The following is a 19833-nucleotide window of genomic DNA, read 5'->3' as shown; positions in this document are numbered from 1 at the left end:
GTTTTAAAAAATTATCATATTTAAGTAATATAATCAAAATTTAAATTTTTTCACAATAATTAAAAATCTAAAATCATATCATCAGTGTCTTTCATACCTACCTTTTTTTAGTTAAGTTAATCCTTAATTATAATTCCTTTAAAGAAACCTAAGACATTAATTCATCATGTCATTTTTGGTAGCCCCTATTCTAAAGCCACATATTTGAGGCGGAATAACTGGTACATGGTAAACTGATGTTATAAGTAAGGGGGAGCACATCCAAGTAAGTTGTAGGTTTTACTATGAAGGACAAAAAGACCAAAAAGAGGAAACATAAGTTTTGTACTTTTTTTGCATATCTTGAATTTCTCTTTTTATTTTTTTTGATGTGTACTAAATTATTTGTCCGTTTTATTGTTTTCATTATTTTAAAATGTAATATAAATATTAGTTACAGAGAGAACTCCCCCTTTGAAAGGGCATTTGTGGGAAAGCTTTTTAGTTTTATCTTTGTCTGAGTTTACTGTTTTGAGTGTTTTTTGCAAAGATCTGGTATCTTGTGCTCTCTGGCTACACATCCTTGTATGGTGTTTCTTCCTTTTTCCCCTTTGGGAGTTGGCTTGGCCCTGGGGCGCGCATTTCTCACCATGGGTGTATACCCCCAAAACAGTTCTGAGGGGAGTCGTTTTTGCGTTCTAGGAGCGGGCTCTTGTGGCCCCCGGGGTGGCCCCCTCCTTTCCGGTTGGTCCATCTTTTTCCCCATGTTGCTGACTCTGGGTCTTCCCGCAGTTTACACCCTCACCATCACCCACCATTACTGATGTTCCCCCCCGGGGCCAAGAATTAAATGATCTACCCCCCAACACCCCCCGGAAAATTCTTCCCCCAAAATTTTATAAATTAACAGTATTGTGGTATGAACTTACATGGGTTGTACCGTGTGACTAACATTCATTCATGGGGGGTTCAGTCATCTGGGCACTGGGCTAAAGGCCCTTTTTATGATGTTAATGCTTTATGTGTTTTTTTTTCCCTTGCAAGCATCAAATATTAACAACTGCAGGTGACCAAAATGGGGCGGTTTCTGCCCCCAAAAATTGTTTGAACCCTTGCAAAGGCAGGGGTTCCACTGGTACTTTGGGTTTTTCCCCAGCCTGCACGGGACCCAGTTGTCTTAACTGATGACTTTCCACGGGCCCCTTTTTAAACCCTCCACAGCTTGATAAAATATTAATCATGTGACCTTCTACTTGGGAAAAAATTCCCATAAAAAAAACCCCCTTTTTGATGAGTGTCCTCAGAACATATAAATTGTGTCATAAGTGCTCTATCATTGCAATGGCTTTTGTAATAATACTTTATTTATGTGTAATGAATTCTTAATATTTTAAGTTTCATATTTTTTAAAAAACAAAATGTAATTTTTTAAAGTTAAATAATTTTTCATAAGTTAATGTAACTTGCTGCCTCATTTTAAATGCAGGTTTGTTCTGCAGATGGTTGATGGTTTGCTGTTAAAAAGGTGTGGACTTTCTATGGCAACAAAGGGTGGAATGTCGCACAGATGATGGATTCTTACCGCTACCTTTGGGTCCATGGTTGGTGTGGCTGGGGTAGGGTTTCTAAAAGCACAAGATAAATGTAAATGTTAATCTTTGTGAATCAAAAAAATTCTTAAAATATATCCAAAATCCCAAGGCATCAACATTCTTATTATTAATGAAATTGTGGAAGTCTGAACCTTAATTACAGACCTGGGGGGTGGGAAGCAATGGTTTGATTTAAAAAAAAGGGAGGATTGGTCTAATTCCTTGGGTCATGGCCCTCTCCCGCATCCTATAGGGTGATGTCTCCAAATTTCTCTCAAGTCAGTTTTCATTTGCTTCTTAAAAAAGAAAATGTAATACTTCTCAATTTACTATAATGCCTTTTCCCTAACTGTTTTTTACTGCAATTACAGAAAATTTTCAGTCTGTCATTTGTCAAGCTCATTAGGTATTCCTATCATGAGAATAAATACATTTCAATTTCATTACGGGAATTTTTTGTCTTTTTTTCTATTTAATTCTGATGGGGTCATGGAAATTTAATTAGTGGGGTCAGGACAAAAAAGTTAAAAAACAGGGGATATAGTTTGGGTGGTTGGTTTTTTGTTTAATAAATTTTGGAAGGGGAAGGTCCAAATTGGAAACATGTATAGTTCCAAAAAAGGGGAAGGGACAAAAGAGATTGTAAAAAAATTTAGGGAAAAAATTTATTGAGTATACCAGGAAAAATTCATAGGGGGTTTTTATTTAAGAACTAGAGGTAAGACGAAGTAGGATTGGGTTGAGCAAGAAAGGGTTTAGAGTGGTGGGGTGTGTAGATCAAGTGTTTACATTGAACCATATTTGAAATATTTAAAAAGGGAGGGTTTTTATTGCATTTTATTTAGAAAAAGGAATGATAGAGTGGATAGGGGGGAATGTGGCAGATGTTGAAATATATGGAATAAATATTAAAATTACTAAATGTGTAAAGAGTTTGAGGATAGTGAGGCTCAGTTGGGGGTGTAGAAGAGGAAGATTACTTCCCCGGGAAAAATTGGTCTTAGCAGGGATGTGTAATGTCAAAGTTGTTTAATATATTTAAGATGGGGTTTTAAAAGTAAATGCTGGTGTTGGGAGAGGGGGGATTAAATTGTGGGGGAAACAAATACAAATGGGGGTTACAGTTACTTTTGCTGATGATACTGTGCTTATGGGTGATTCTAAAGAAAAATTGCAAAGGTTAGTGGGCAGTTTTGGGGGGTGTGAAGGGAGAAAGTTGAAAGTGAAATAGATAAGAGTAAGGGGATGAGTTTTCAAAAAGTAAGAAAAATTGGATATCACATTGGGAGAAGGGGTATGGAAGAAATGAATGTTTTCGTTTTAGGAGTTGATTTTCAGGGAGGGTTTATGAAGGATGAGGGTTTAAAATAAATTGATGAGGCGGGAGTGGTGCATTGGGGATATGTGGAGACAAAACGTGACAAAGGGGAAAGAAGGGAAAGAAAATATAGTGGACCAACACCCTTTTATGGGGGTTGAAGCTTGGGTTTAAATGCCAGTGAGGGGCAGTTTGGGGCAGGGAGATGTCCTGCTAAAAGTGGTGTAAATATTTGCAGAAAATTGAAGTGTGAATGGAGAAGGTGTGGATTAAAAAATATTGGTCAGAGGGCTGGGGGGTTTTAAATAAGATAAGATTTGTTTTTTTTTAACTTGAAGGAAACCCCGGATAACCCCCAAAAATCAGGCTTGGGACTTCAACTTATTTCCCTTGGGGGCCCAACGTCCCCAGGATAGCCCCCATCGACTAACACCCAGGTACCTATTTCCTGCTAGGTGAAAAGGACAACAGGTGAAAGGACGGGAAAAATTTTCCCCCACCGGGGCAACCCGGGCCCCCCGGTGTGGGGGGCTTTGCCCCCGGGCCCCCGGTTTGGTCATTTAGAAAGAATGGACGTAAATGACATGGGCGTATAAATCTGTTGGGGAAGGAAAGGGGGGGGTCATAGTAGAAAAAAGGTTTGGGGGGAGGGGGAAAAAGGGGGTTTTTTGGGGAGGGGGTTGGGGCCCCGCAAGCGGGCATGGCGTTTGATAGGGGTGAATGGTTTTTGGGGCCTGATGAGCTTTTAGTGTGAGAGGGGAATATTTTAAGGGGTTCAGAAACTGGTTATTTCATATAGTTGGACTTGGGGCCTGGAAATGGGAAGTACAATGCCCGCACTTTCCCTTTGAGGGTTTGGGCGACAAAATTGGCCACCAGGTTTTTGAGCTAGTATGCCAAAATTTCTGCCCCCTCAAATCTAGGGGGAAAAAGCTGGTAGGTTATATGAAAAAAATGGGTTTGGTCAGTGTACAGTCAAAAATCCTGCAGCACACAGTGCATAATGAAAAAAAAATTTTGACCTTTTTTTTGGAATAAAACAGCATTTGCACTGCATTTTGTATGGTATTTTTGTTTTTTATTTTTCTTGTCTATTTTATGAATGGAAGAATTTACAAAAATTGAGATGTTTTTGACTGGTTTAAATGAAAATACCAAAATTGAGCTAAAAGTACAGAAATGTTATTTTACCAAATTTTCAAAATAAACAAATCTAAGCGTAATACCCCAACTTGCGTTTAAAATTCTTTAAATCCCCAAAAATATTTATACCATTTTTAAATAATGCATAGTCTGATAAATAAATCTTATTTTTTTGTGAGAATAAAAATTTAAAAATAAACAAAAAAAATATAAGAGGGGGCCCTTTAGCTGACTAAAGACCGGGGAAAAGTCTTTTATCCAAATGTCTTTCTTTTTTTTGGGCCCTATTGATGGTCTTTTGAATTTGTGTGAAATTGGCAAAATGCTAAAATTTTGACCACTGTCTGGGTGGTTTAATTTCATAAATGGGGGTTTCTTGCACCCATTCGATAAAAAAAAGGGTTTTAATGAAATTTCATGATTTTTTTTACTAGTACAGTGGGAATTGGCCAAAAAGGGGCCGGGGGGCAAAATCGCCGATCTTAAAAAGCCGGACCGCAAATGGGGAGCATAATTCCGAAGTTTTTTCCCTCATATTTCAAACCTTTGGGGTCCTTTTGATCGGGAAAAAATTCTCTATCTTTTCATAAAAAAAATAATTTTTTTTTTTTTAAATTTTGGCCCCACCCGAGCGAAATTTGGATGGGCCTGTATCAAAGGGTTAAAGGAATTTTGGGGTATTCAGTTTGGAGGATATTTGTGTATCTTTTATTTTATTTCCCAACTTTTTATTCTGACACCTCTGCAAACAGTGATAATGTGTGGGTTGGTGAAAGTGTTGAATGATGATGAAAGTATTTTCTTTTGAAAATTTTCTTTTTTTTAAAGTCCCCCTGGTGGGGCTGACTTTTAAAAAAAAAAAATTCACCATTCCCAAATGTGTAAAAAAACCCTTTAATTTTTTTCATGATGGTAGGATTGCTGGTGTCTTTTGTCTGTCTCAAAATTGCAAGATTACAGGTCGTTTTTTACTTCTTCTTTGGTCACACTACACTTTACATTTTTAAAGCATATATATATATAAAACACCCCCCTCGGGGTTTTCTTCTATTTTCTTTCTAGTTCTTGTTTTTTGTTTATTTCCCCCTTATTTCCCTGGGGGAAATGGAACAGAAATTTTTCCTCCTTAAACCATGTGTAGTAAAAGCAACTAAAAACGGGAGCAAGGGCTAAGTTTCAACCCTTTTCCTGTATATATTCAAATTAAAAGGGGTTTTGTTTTCCTTTTTGGGCCCCCCTGCCTGCCGGGGGGATAAACTGGTTTTTGAAAAAAGAAAGATATCATATAATTGGGGCCCCCGATAATTGTAAATTTTTTCAGGTCATTTTTTTGTATCTTTATACATGCTTTAAACTGTTGTATCTGGGCCCTCCCCCAAAAAAAACAGTAAATTTTGTGTTAGGGGGTGAAAAAGTTGAATGATGATAAAATATTTTGTTTTTAGGGTTTTTTTTTTTTTTGGGTCACCCCCGCCTGGGTTGGGGATGACTTGACTTGTTGAAAAAAAAAAAAATTGATATTAATTCGGGGGAAATCAAAACCTGTGGGGTTTATTCAGTGCCCGGGGGGAAAAAGAGGTTATCAGATGTGACCCAAAGGGGGCGGTGCCCCCTTTCCCCCAAAATCAGAAATCTTTCATCAAATAGAAGGCATCCCTTCTTTAGAGGTGGTAAAATTGGAAACCCCTGAGTTTCACCCAAAATTAATTTTTTTCCAGGGCTAGGCCAAAAGTCGAAGGGGCCTAAATAAAACAAAAATTTTCCAAAAATAATTGTAATTTAAAACCCTTTTCTAGACCCACAAAATATTAAAAAAAAATACTTTTTTAAAAAATAACTATATTTTTACATAAAACAATTATAAAAAATACATATAGTACTTAAATGAGTAATGAAATAGGTAAAAAAACTTTTTAAATTTTCAAAATTACATACCTTTATTGAAGAGTTTAGTTGGTATCGGGAAAAGATAGGGGGGGCCAAAAGGGGGAGGACTTATTTTTCCCTCAACCACTGTATTTCCTGCCTGTTTTTTTAACAATTTCTTCACTTTTTAAAATTTTTTTCCCTTTCTTTCCCAAAGGGGTGCCACAAGGAAGTTTTTTTGGGGCCCCTGGTGGCTTTTTTTACAGTGAATAAACAAGCACTAAACAAAATAATTTTTTTGTAAAATGTTTGGATGGCCCCAGAGGTAATGTTCCTCAAAAAGGGAAACAAACTAAAAACCCCCGATGCCTGCAAAAACAGGGGGAATTAGTCTAGTATCCCGGGGCCAAAACTTGGGAAAAAATTTCCCGGAAAAAGCAGGGGAAACTAAAGCGGCCGATACTCAGGGGGGCCCAAAAACTGGGGTTCCACTGTATATAAAAAATGGGGAAGCCCAAATATTTTTTTTTATTATTATTACACTGGCCCGGTTCCCCCAAGGCAGGGGGGCCCGAAAAAAAAAACTTTCCCTTATTCCTCCATCACTGTCTTGCCAAAAGGGGGTGTTTTTCCCTAATTTTTAAATTTTGCAGCATTAACACCCCCTCCTTCAGTTTGCAGGCACTGTATTTTCCCCATCCCCAGGACTCAAGCCCGGCCTGCGTTTCCCTGAATCCTTCATAAATGTTTTTTGCTCCCCCCAACACCCGTAAAGTTTAAAAAACCAAAATTTGCTCCATTCCCCCTTTCAAACCGCCCCAAATGCCTGCTGGAAGCCCAACCCCCTATTTTAAAAACCCCCTTTCCTCCCCCCCAACCCTTCCCTAGGGGGCCCCTCCCCGCCTTCCCCCCCCAAAAGACTGATACCTCTTGAAGCCCCTTTCTTTTGGCTCCATTCTCTTTTACATGTCCAAACCACCTCAAAAACCCTTCCTCAGCCCTCGGAAAACCCAGTTTTGGTAATCCCGCACCTCCTCCTAACTTCCAAACTCGAATTCTCTGCATTATATTCCACCCCCACATTGCCCCCCAAAAGCCCGGGCATCCCCCTCCCTCCAGCCTTCCCCCCTCGCGAAACATTCATCACCCACGCTTCACCCCTATAAGAGCATTGGTAAAACTATCTCTCATACATTCCCCTTTTTGCCCCCAAGGACAAAATTCTTTGTCTCCACAGACCCCTGGTCACCACTCCTTTTTTCCCTCATCAATTCTAGGGATTCACCTCATTTTTCCCCATGACCCATCCGCGGGCCTCCCTCCCAAATATCGGGAATCGTTCACCTCCTCCATCCCCTCCCCCCTCCAACCCCTGATATTCAATCTTTCATCACCTAATCTTTTGTTATCCTCATAACCTTACTCTTTCCTGTATTCACCTTTAATTTTCTTCTTTTACACCCCACCCAAAATTTATCCCCAAACAAACTTCTCTTTAGAATCTCCCAGGCACAGTGTCATGAAAAAGCAGCTGTGACAAACTCCCCTTTTTGTGTGATTCTTTATCTTTTAACTCCCGCCTCTTTCCAAAACCCTCGCATTTACTTCTCTTACAACCCCATCTTAAAAAATATTTTAAAAAACCCGGTGACATCCCCATCCTTGTCTAAGGGCCCACTTTTTCTGGGGAAAAAAATTTCCCCCTTTCCTACATCTCTAATTAGGCCCCCTTTCCCCGTAAAAACCCCTGCTTTTAATCCTCCTCCCACACCTCCACAACATCTGCCCCCATTGCCCCTATCCACCCTGTCATACGCCTTTTCCCCAAAACCAAAAAACAAAAACCTCTTTATTATCTAAATACTGTTCCATATTTTCCTGTAAACACCTGGTCCACACACCCCTAAAAATTTCCCAAAGCCTCCTTGTTCATCTGCATCCCATTCTCAAATCTTACTCTTAATTCTTTAATTATAACTCTTCCATACACTTTCAGGGAATCAAAGACTTTCCCCTATTTTTACTCTCTTTTTCCCTTTTCCTTTATACAAAGGTTCACGCTCTCTGAATCTAGGTACCTTTTCCCCCCAAAAGTTTTTTAAATAATTGCCCCCTCCAAACTATTCCCCCCCTGCTTTTCATTTCTATCTTTATCCCCTCAATCCCAGCTGCCTTGCCCCTTTTTTTTTTACCCTGCCTCACGAACTTCCCCCACAACCCCGGCTCTTCCTCCCCTCCCCTAAAAAATTTTTTCCCCCCCCTTGCCCTATCTGCAAAACACAGCTTCCCTATCTTCTCAACATTTAACAATTCCTCAAAATATTCCCCTCCATTTTAATACCTCTAACTCCATTTAATAACTCTCCTCTCCTTTTTTTTCCAAAATCCATTTGTTCTCAAATCAAATTTTTCTCCTCCAAAAATTTTCTTATTTTCAAAAAATTTTTGTAACATTTACCCCTCTCATTTGCTCTCTTTTTTTTAAACCCTCTCTTAACTTCTCTCTTTTTCTCCATATATCCCCTCCTTCATCACTTCTACTTTTTAAAAAACCCCATATCTAACTTTTTCCCTTACTACTCTCTTTCATCATCATTTACAATCGCTCCTCTTCCCCCCTCACCCACTTTCCCGAACAAACTTCTTGAAAACTCTAACACTCATTTTTCCTACCCCCCCTCTTGACCCCATTGCCCATGCTCTCATTGCCCATCTATCTCCCTAGCTTTTATATCTTCCCTAATCCTCCTTTTTAGTTTTTTAAACCTTTACCCCTCCTTTTCCTGATCTTTATTCTCCTTGTTCCCCCTTTCCTTTTACTCTCATGTTACAATAAAAATGTCGTATATTTGGCCCCCCTATAAACATGAATCCCAAAAACTACTCAACAGTCTTTTTCTACTCCCAAAAAACAAAAACTTTATTTACCCCCATCCTTTTCGGGATACTTATTTATCCTCTTTTTCTTAAAAAATGTATTACCTATAACTAAACCCCTTTTTTAAAAGTTCAATAAAAGGGGCCCCCCCTTATCATTTACCTGACAAACTTCCTCACCCCTCTAAAAGTTTCCCCCTTTTTGCATTCAACCCCCCTACAATTACTCTCTCACTTGGTTCAAGGCTCCTAAACATTCATCTCCCCCAAAATCTCTCTCTCCCTCCATTCCTCTCTTCTCCGGGTGTTTTCCCTTTTTAGCCCATTCATCAATTTTCCCTTTAACCCAAAATTTTGATTTCCATTATATTCTTTTTTCTCCTTCCATTATCTTTAACACTCCCCTTCCCTCAACTCTCTCAGATCTCAGATTTAATCCCCTTTTTTCCCCCACAAACTCTCCTCCCCCTTTAGCTTTGTTGAGGGGGAGGAATCAACTTCTTTTCATTCTTCATCAGCAATATTTTCTTTCATCACTTTTTTTCCGCACATTTAAACCCAGTTTATAAAGTTTTCTTCTTCTCTTTTTAGTAATTGTATGGGGAAGGGGGGTTCTAGCCCCTTGCTCGGCATTTTTTTGCCTCTCGCATGCTGGAGGGAAAATTCTTTTCCACCCCCCTGGACAATGAAAAATAAAAAGAACAAATTTTTTAGAAAAAGGGGGAAAACCTAGATGTATTATATATATATTTCCATGTGTGTCTGTGAGTGTGACCAAAGTGTAATAGGAGTAACAAATATCCCTGTTATCTTACGTGTTTTTTGAGACAAGTCCCCAAATTTCTGTATTTTAAATAAGGATTCTGTTACTGTTGTCTTTATTTCCACTTGTCAGTTTTTATCATAGACTGCCTATGTGATAGCAGTAGGAAGACTTCACCTTTTACTCGTCATTTTTAGCTCGGTGTTCACAAAGAAAGAAATACCGGTGATTATCAGTATGTGGCTATAAAATGTGTTTTATATATCTTAATAAGTTGTATAAATATGACAATTGAGGAATGAGTAAAAATTCCACAACTTCTTATTTTGCAATTATTTTTTTCGAACAGGTGACAGTTGTGACTTGGTTGTATGGTGTTGACAACTTCCTGGATGATATCAAGAAGATGTTAGGATATTACCCATACCCAAAGATTTTTTGGAAGGCCATATGGAAATTTGGCATGCCTTTAGTGGTATTGGTAAGTGTATACAGTATCAGTTATTATTCTTGCATTCATCACCCACAGGGGTCGTGCAGTACTTCGGAGTCAGTCAGATTCAATCTAAGAAAAGGGAGATCTGGTCCAATTCTTTGGATCAGGAGCTCACTGGCATTATTATTATTAAACATAAGCTAAACACACATTGGCCATACACTGCAAGTATAATTTTAAAAAATAAGACTTATCAGAGTACAGTAATATTATAATATTAGAGTAGACCTTAAATAAAAGGCATAGGGAAATCTTTTTATTATATAGAGAAGGATATTTTGCTGGAGTGTATGATGCAGATAGCAAAAAAATGTAAAAGGTGTTTCATGGATTTTGTGTATGTACATGTGCATATGCTCTCCATGGGGAAGTGGAACAGAATTCTTCCTCTGTAAGCCATACGTGTCATAAGAGGCAACTAAAATGACAGGAGCAAGGGACTAGTAACCCCTTCTCCTGAAGGGGTTACTAGTCCCTTGCATATGTGTGCGTGTGTGTACATACCTGTTTGAGGTTGCGGGTGTCTATTCTCTGATCCAGGCCCTGCCTCTTAACTTACCAGTCTTCAGATTCACTCCCTCTTAGCCTTATGAGCCTAAAATTATTTATAGAGCCTGCCTCCACCACTTCCACAGTAAGATCATCATTCCACTTCCTGACCACTCTGAGACTGAAGAAATACTTCCTAACATCCTTGTGGCTCATCTATGCCTTTAACTTCTATTGGTGTCCCCCAATTCCCATTTCTTGCCTCTTTACAGCTTGTCCTGTCCACTCTATCAATTCCCCCCAAGTATTTTGTACACATGTTATCATGTCCTCTTGGTTCTTCTGTCCTCCAATGTCGTTAGGTCCATGTGTGTGTGTGTGTGTGCATGTGCATGTGTGTGTGTAGTTATAACTAGAGGAATAGAGCCATGCTTGTGGTATCCCATCTTCAGTATTTAATCTGTCATATATTTTTAATATCCAGTTATAGCACTTCTTATTCCCTCTTGTACCCAGTCAGTTGTTATAAAATATCTGGGGAATGGTATGTATATTGATCCAAGGAAGGGGAGATAAGCTTCAACTCCTTGCATCAAGAGCCTTTCAATGGCATTAGACACTTCCTTTGAATATAGGTAAAAATGAAGGAACAAGGTGTAGAAATATATTAAGTCTTGGCAAGAGGTGTGGAGTTAAAAGATAAAGAATCACACATAAAGTGGGAGTTGTCACAGTTGCTCTTTGCTGATGACACTGTGCTCTTGGGAGATTCTGAAGAGAAGTTGCAGAGATTGGTGGATGAAATTGGTAGTGTGTGCAAAAGAAGAAAATTAAAAGTGAATACAGGAAAGAGTAAGGTTATGAGGATAACAAAAAGATTAGGTGATGAAAGATTGGATATCAGATTGGAGGGAGAGTATGGAGGAGGTGAATGTGTGACAGATTGAACATTAAAATGGTATAAAATACCGACAGGTTGTTAGGTAAGACACAAGGGTATCTTGGTACAGACCTACAATCAACTTCGACAACCTCTACTAGTGAGAACGGCTGGATTTGAGAGGGACCTGACCTCCCAGCATCTGAGTTCTTACCTCTTCTAGTGACCTACGTCTCACCTCTTGGCGCTATTTAAGTGCTCCATCCTGTCATTTCATCTCCATATTGTTTCATTCCATGGAACAATGCTCTTCTCCAGACTGAGGGACTGAGCACCTCAAAACTTTAAGGGTGATGGACTGATTACATCGTCTTCAAGTATCTTCGGCTTCTATCAACTTTTCTGTACTCGACTGAAGAAGCCTACTGTGTAGGCAAAACGTTTCGAAATAAAGATACCTAACTGTTGCATATGTGTCTTACCTAACAACAGGAGGTGAATGTATTCAGATATTTGGGAGTGGACGTGTCAGCGGATGGGTCTATGAAAGATGAGGTGAATCATAGAATTGATGAGGGGAAAAGGGTGAGTGGTGCACTTAGAAGTCTGTGGAGACAAAGAACTTTGTCCTTGGAGGTAAAGAGGGGAATGTATGAGAGTATAGTTTTACCAACGCTCTTATATGGGTGTGAAGCATGGGTGATGAATGGAGGCAGTGGAGATGTCATGTCTGAGGGCAGTGTGTGATGTGAATATAATGCAGAGAATTCGTAGTTTGGAAGTTAGGAGGTGCGGGATTACCAAAACTGTTGTCCAGAGGGCTGAGGAAGGGTTGTTGAGGTGGTTCGGACATGTAGAGAGAATGGAGCGAAACAGAATGACTTCAAGAGTGTATCAGTCTGTAGTGGAAGGAAGGCGGGGTAGGGGTCAGCCTAGGAAAGGTTGGAGGGAGGGGGCAAAGGAGGTTTTGTGTGCGAGGGGCTTGGACTTCCAGCAGGCATGCGTGAGCGTGTTTGATAGGAGCGAATGGAGACAAATGGTTTTTAATACTTGGCGTGCTGTTGGAGTGTGAGCAAAGTAACATTTATGAAGGGATTCAGGGAAACCGGCAGGCCGGACTTGAGTCCTGGAGATGGGAAGTACAGTGCCTGCACTATGAAGGAGGGGTGTTAATGTTAACATAAGAACATAAGAAAGGAGGAACACTGCAGCAGGCCTGTTGGCCCATACTAGGCAGGTCCTTTACAATTCATCCCACTAACAAACATTTGACCAACTCAATTTTCAATGCTACCCAAGAAATAAGCTCTGATGTGCAAGTCCCACTCAAATCCAACCCCTCCCACTCATGTATTTATCCAACCTAAATTTGAAACTACCCAAAGTCCCAGCCTCAATAACCCAACTAGGTAGACTGTTCCACTCATCTACTACCCTATTTCCAAACCAATACTTTCCTATGTACTTTCTAAATCTAAACTTATTTAAGTCCATTACTGCGGGTTCTCTCTTGGAGAGATGTCCTCAGGACTTTATTTATATTCCCTTTATTAATACCCATCTTCCACTTATACACCTCGATCATGTCTCCCCTCATTCTTCGTCTAACAAGTGAATGTAATTTAAGAGTCTTCAGTGTTTCTTCATAAGGAAGATTTCTAATGCTATGTATTAATTTAGTCATTCTACGCTGAATGTTTTCTAACGAATTTATGTCCATTCTGTAATATGGAGACCAGAACTGAGCTGCATAATCTAGGTGAGGCCTTACTAATGATGTATAAAGCTGCAGTATAACCTCTGGACTTCTGTTGCTTACACTTCTTGATATAAATCCCAATAATCCATTTGCCTTATTACGTACGCTTAGGCATTGCTGTCTTGGTTTAAGGCTGTTGCTCACCACAACCCCCAAGTGCTTTTCACAATCTGTATGGCTAAGTTCTACATTATTTAAGAACATAAGAATGGAGGAACACTGCAGAAGGCCTACTGGCCCATGTGAGGCAGTCCTTATCAAAACGACCTCTACCTAAATCTACCCAAAAAATAACTCCCGTACCCAATGACACCAATCAAACCCAGCCCCTCCTACTCATATATTTGTCCAATCTCTTCTTAAAGCTACCCAAGGTCCTAGCCTCTATCACTCTACTGGGAAGACTGTTTCACGCATCTACAACTCTGTTAGAAAACCAGTACTTACCTGTGTCCTTTTTGGCATGGATTAGTGTGACTTGCAGAAGGAAAATTCTTATGGAATTTGTACTGTGTATTTTTTTAAAAACAATCTTGCCTGGCAAACATTAAAAAAAAATACAATAAATTTAATTAACAAACAAAAGCACTGATATACAGATCCCCTTACTATAGTATATCGTATTCACAAGAAAGCACTGCATCTGGAAGGGTCATACAGCATTTGGGGAATGGGGACTAATCAGATTAGATCCCAGGAAGGGGAGAGAGAGCTCCAGTTTCTTGAATCAAGAGCCTGTCATTGACTTCAAGGCATTCCCTTTAAAAGGACAATACTCTATAGTACTTTTACATGTTTGCTATAACACAGTCATTATATGTTGTAACTAAACAAACTTAAATTTTCAGACAATTTTAATCTTCTCTTGGATTGACTTTGTCCCGGCAAGATATGGAGATTACGAATTTCCACTTTGGGCTAATGCTGTTGGCTGGGTTCTATGTTTCTCATCAGTATTACTCATACCAGTTGTGGCAGTTTATAAGATCCTGCGGGAGAAAGGCTCCTTCATCAAGGTAAGACCATTATTTCAGTAAGTAATGCTCTTGATAACAATTTACAGGGAATGATGATTTATGTGCACTGTATAAAAAAAGATTTAGGAAAAATAATAGTAATAAAGTCAAGTACTAAATCTGTAACAGTTATACAGCACTGCAGGGAGGGATGTGTGAGTCAGAGTTAAAGGTGGAACTTTCAGCGAGGAGGTCACTTAGTGTGGGAGTGGTGTAGACATAGGAAGTGAATCCTGCAAGTCCTGGAAGTGGGTAGTACGGTTCCTATACTCTGGAGGGGTAGGGATGTTGCAATTTGGGGAGTCAGGTATCACACCACCCTATGAGGATAGGCTGAGGGCCTTGAATCTGCACTCTAGAAAGGTGTAGAATTAGGGGTGATATGATGGAGGTGTATAAATGGAAAACAGGAATGAATAAAGGGGATGTGAATAGCATGCTAAAAATATCTAGCCTAGAGAGGACTCAACAATGGTTTTAAGTTGGAAAAATTCAGTTACAGAAGGATATAGGAAAGCACCGGTTTGGTAATAGAGTTGTGGATGATTGGAACAAACTCCCGTGTACCATTATAGAATCTAAGATGTGTGGTTTTAAAAATGGGTTAGATAAATACATGAGTGGGTGTGTTGGACCTGACTAGCTGGTGCTACTGGGTCAGATGCTGTGCTCCTTCCTTAAGTGTAGGTGACCTGACTGGGTGGGCCATTGGTGTAAGCCAGGGGTTGACATGGACCTGCCATGCATGGGCCAGTAGGCCTTCTGCAGTGTTCCTTCTTTCTTATGTTCTTATAATATCCTCATCATAATGTGTTTAACAGAAGACTTTTTGGAGAGCTTCATTTGACATGATACTAGAGAGGGTTGGAGTGAATAGGAAAGTGAGAGGGATTCCAGCTGCTGCCTACCTCTACACATGACACCCCATTCCTCTCTCAATACACACTTATTCACACCAGTGAGGAAGTGGTGAGCACATGTCAAGAATATTGTTAAATACAATGTGGGAGAGTATGAGTGAATAGGAGATAGAATGAGAGACTCTCACTGCTGCCTCACCCTACACATCTGTACTGCAGTAATGTATTGTAGTTCTCTTCTCTTGAATTAACATGTATGCATTTATTAATTAAACAACATTTAGTACTGTACTCTTTTTAAGTGAAAAGGGTAATGTTCTTAGTTAAAAAAATAAATTACGGAGTATTATGGCTTAGGAACAAATTACTGATTATAACATGGGCATCATTGGGAAAATAAGCCTTGATTTCTAAACACCTGCCTTACGAACAATTTTCATGGAAGCATTGATGTTGTATGCTGGGGCCCTACTGTTTACTTTCACTTATTTCATGTGTGTTTTAACTAATAGTTACTGACCTTCATAAAGTTCATGGGCAATTTTTATTCTTGCAGCGGGTAAAGAGGTTGATTCACCCTCTGCCTGAGTGGGCTCCACCTGCAGATGTATGTATTAGACCCAATGACTCATTTGGTGCCAAGCCTCTCCTTAAAGTTACATCATTTGGTAAGTTGAACTGTCAGTTTTTTTTTTTAATACATTTATGTAAAAGATTACCTACTAAACCCTGATGAGTTTAATTCACTTTAAGATACAATATTTAATAATTTTATTCAGTACAGAGACAGTCTAATAATCTATTTTTTCTCCTTCCAGATGAAGACACAGCAAATAAAATATAAATGGAGAATTGCAGATTTTTTAAAATAAAACTGTAAACACTGTATGCCCAAAATATTTGTATCTGCACCATGGAAAAGCCAGTGTAAGACTGAGCTACAATGCAGTAACAAGGCATAAGTACTCTTTAGTTATGCTCAGACTCAGATAATTTATTGGAATACTGGAAACCATTGAGTACAAAGGGCATTTTTTCTTAAATAGTTTAAAAGAAAAGCACCAAAGAATAGATGTGTACATGTACCTCTCATGTTTGTTTGGTACAGTATGGGTGGTGTTTGAGCTGCGTGTACTTGTGCAGTTAATTTACAAATTAATATAGCAGATATCTGCTTTACATGTTGACTGCATGTAAGGTACTGATAGGAGTAAATATACACAAGGGAAATAGTACTTTGGTGTAATTTCTATTACAAAGTGAAGTGTGTGTATGTTTGTAACAAAATGAATTAAAGTATTAATATATATATATAAAGGTAAATATGGGCTATATAGTAGTTAATTATGGAGAAGCATTAAACTTAAACTCGTAGGGGTTAATAGACTTAAAGGCTTTGCAAAGGAATAGATGTCTAATACCAGTACTTTTCATTGTGAATTCAAGTTGTCTTAATAAAAATATTGGCACTATTTCTTTCAAAAGAGTAAAGGTTTGTAACATGATTTTTAAGATAATGAAGAGGCAGATATTTACTTGTTTTGTACATTTCATTTTTTTTTTTTAAATATTTGAGTTATATAGTAAAACAGTATTATCAGTATCATAGTTAGCTTGGTACCTGTGCAGAACTTGTATTACTATTATTCACAAAAATATGCTATTTTTGTTTTTTTAATCATTATTACAATTGCCTAAAGTGGTAAACTGACAAGGGTTATGCAGCAACTTTCTAAAATTGTGGCTCTGGTTAATTATCATTATCAAGGGTTGAGTGGCATGGTATTGTAAATGGGATAGCACTAAACAAGTAAGGGGTTAAACATTATTATTACTATATTAGGGGGAGGAGTGCTAAACTTGAAGGGGGTCATACAGCACCTGGCCATTAGTAGGCAATCAGATTTCATTCAGGTAAGAGGAGGACAAGTACAATTCCTTTGGATCAAGAGCCCTTCAACATTATCAAGGAACCTTCCTTGAGGGGTAGGGCCATAAAGCACTGGGAGGAGAATAGGAAGCAACCAGGCTTGATCCAAGAAAGTGATGGGTAACCTCCATTCCCCCAGATCATTATTATTATAATCAAAAAGAAGCGCTAAGCCACAAGGGCTATACAGCTCCCCCAGATCAAGTGCACCTTCCTTGAAAGTAATGGCATAGTGCAATTTGAATTATGTAAAATGAGAATTTTTTTAATTAAAAGGATTTTAAGAGGTACAGTACTGCATTTCTGTATAGATGGCAGTGTTTGTATAACAGTACTTGATGCATGTTGATGTACTGTATAAATACAGTATATATAGAATTTAGTGTCCATAAAGAAAAGCTAAAAGTCTAGTAGTGTTCTTGGTAAGATTAAAAATTTAATGTATATGCTGCTTTATGGACTGCATACATTTCAAGGGAGTCAGGCAATCACTGTGGACCAAGAATTGTGAAAATTTGTAAGTTTCAGAAAATATCAGATAATTCAACCGTTTGACTACACTAACTTGTATATGATGCAAATCCCAGTATTCAAAGTACGTTTATTCAATATAAACCAAATACAGTATATATACATGCATTATTTTCTGAGAGGTATCATTTAAATGCAAGTACAGAATAGGGAGTCAAATTTAATTTTTTTTTTACTTAATATGCAGGGTATTTTGTTTGATTCTTACATTGATAACCACTAGTGAGGAAGCAGCAGAATGAGCAGACCAGTAGTACATCACAAGTTGGCGAGATCTGGTGTAAGCCACTTGCTGCTTTCAGCAGCAAGATACACGGGCTGATTGATCACATACATTTATATGTAATATGTATGTGTCTTCCAAGTGGCAAATGTTTGTTATAATTGCATATTTTTTCAATGAATTCCATTATATAGTATAATTCTATTATAGATTGTAATGCACATTACACCTATTCTGGGTGCTGGTGCTTGCAAATGTACTGTAGAGATTAGAGAGATAAAACAAGTGCAGTATTCAGCAGATAAACTTCATTGTGTATGCTGATTGATACAGACCATGTTGCTCTCCCATATTCGTTAAGGCCTTATGGAGACATTTACTCAGCATCATAATGCTATACCTGATCTTTGTGCTGATCTTTGCATATAAAGAAATACTGCACTAAGGTCATGATTTTTACTAAAAGATTTTCATATTACATTAGTATCACTGCTGATAAACGAAGATTTCAGAAAGTATCTTGTATATTTTTATCTTAGGCATTGTTTAAAATTTTTACAGGTAGAAGTAACCTACTTTATGTAGGAAGTTTTTGCATATCAATGACAATTTCATTATAAGAGGATTAGTCATGTTTGAGAGAATTATGTATTGCGAAATAGTTTGTATACAAACCTTTGTGCATGGGATTTAAGCATCTATATAAAAGTCAGGCTTGCCATATTTTAGTGTATTTGTTCGGTTATTTTACATGCGAATTATCTGAAAACTATGTAATGTATTTTTACATAGCAAGGACTTTATTTTTGAAAGAATTTAATTTTTTGTGGACTTGTCCTCCCATGATGGATGAGTGTAGCAGTGGCCTAACAAAAGTAGGTACAGTTGGTGTTATTACATTTAAAACAGCTAAACCAGCTAAGGTACTGATTTTAATATAAGAGATAGTAATTAATAGGTATAGTACTGTCACTGCAAACAACTCATGACTATAGCAGTGTAAGAAAATGCATTTTTTTTTAATCATGAGAAAAGGTTATATCCATAAGGGTCATACAGCTCTTTGGAAATGGGAAGTAATCAGGTTTGATCCAAGGAAAGATAGCTCTAATTCCATAGATCAAGAGCCCTACACCATTATCAGGGCAATCCCTTTTTGGAGATAAGACATCATAGCACAGTACTGGTTCAGAATGAATTTTGTGTCAAGTTGATATACGGGAATTATTGTTCTATTAACTGGGTCAGAATGATAATGTATAGGCCAATACTCTGTAATAGTCAATGTTAAAACAATGTGCAATACCAGTGTAATATAGTAAACTCTTGATTTAACAGACTAATAGGAAGAGAGGGGGCGAGAGAGGCTAGTAATAACCACTGGTGAATATAGACAGTGTGTTTAGCCGTAATTGTAGCAAATCGATCGACCCAGCAGATTTTGCCCCATATTCTCAAAGTTGGTTAAATCAAAGGTCTACTGTATTTATTTAAATGTGACATTTAATGTTTTGAATGTTAGTATTCAGAAGCCTTGTTTAATAGATTAAAAATGAAAAGCAAAGGGCTGGAAGAATTAGTGGTGGTGCCCAAAGCTGTTGAACAAGTGGCAAAAATAAATATGAGCAGGCATATTGTTAGAAATCTATAATAATTCCAGGTGTGTAGTATGTATTATATTGTATATTCAAATTAAATTTTATTAAACTTTATAATACTGCAAAGTATTCCAATTAATGTTAATTATTTAAATTGTAGATATAATGAACTTGTTAAATTATCACCAATATTTTATTTTATTTTATATATTTTGTTGACACATGATTGTGACATGTCTTTGTAACAGATATAGAATTAAACTTAGTTTCCAAAGTGGATTATACAATACATCCTGAAGGTATATTTCAGCTTTGAGAAACTCCCTAAATTGGGTAGAAAAATCTCTACAAAACTCTTTTTTGTACAGTGGAACCTCGGTACTTGAACAGCTCCGTACTCAAACGCTTTGTTTGGTGAACAAATCCCTCAGCAGTCAACCGTTTGCTTGGCACTTGACCAAACACGATCTGCCAGAACGGCTGTAGACTATTTCGTGTTTTCTTTTATATTTG

The 19833-nt window shown here is 38.0% G+C and overlaps 1 protein-coding gene across 1 annotated transcript; it reads left to right on the top strand.

Annotated features, from left to right (window-relative positions):
* Positions 1–1577: 1577 nt before the first annotated feature.
* LOC128695644 (sodium-dependent noradrenaline transporter-like) lies at positions 1578–19594 on the top strand. The gene is made up of 5 exons (XM_070093153.1): positions 1578–1595; positions 9888–10019; positions 14011–14178; positions 15595–15706; positions 15857–19594. Exons 1-5 carry the CDS (start codon positions 1578–1580, stop codon positions 15880–15882), a joined length of 456 nt encoding a protein of 151 aa, XP_069949254.1. The 3' UTR covers positions 15883–19594.
* The last annotated feature ends 239 nt before the right edge of the window (positions 19595–19833 follow it).

Source organism: Cherax quadricarinatus, chromosome 42 (genome assembly GCF_038502225.1).
Source record: "Cherax quadricarinatus isolate ZL_2023a chromosome 42, ASM3850222v1, whole genome shotgun sequence".
NCBI lineage: Eukaryota > Metazoa > Arthropoda > Malacostraca > Decapoda > Parastacidae > Cherax > Cherax quadricarinatus.
This window is presented reverse-complemented; position numbering and strand designations above follow the sequence as displayed.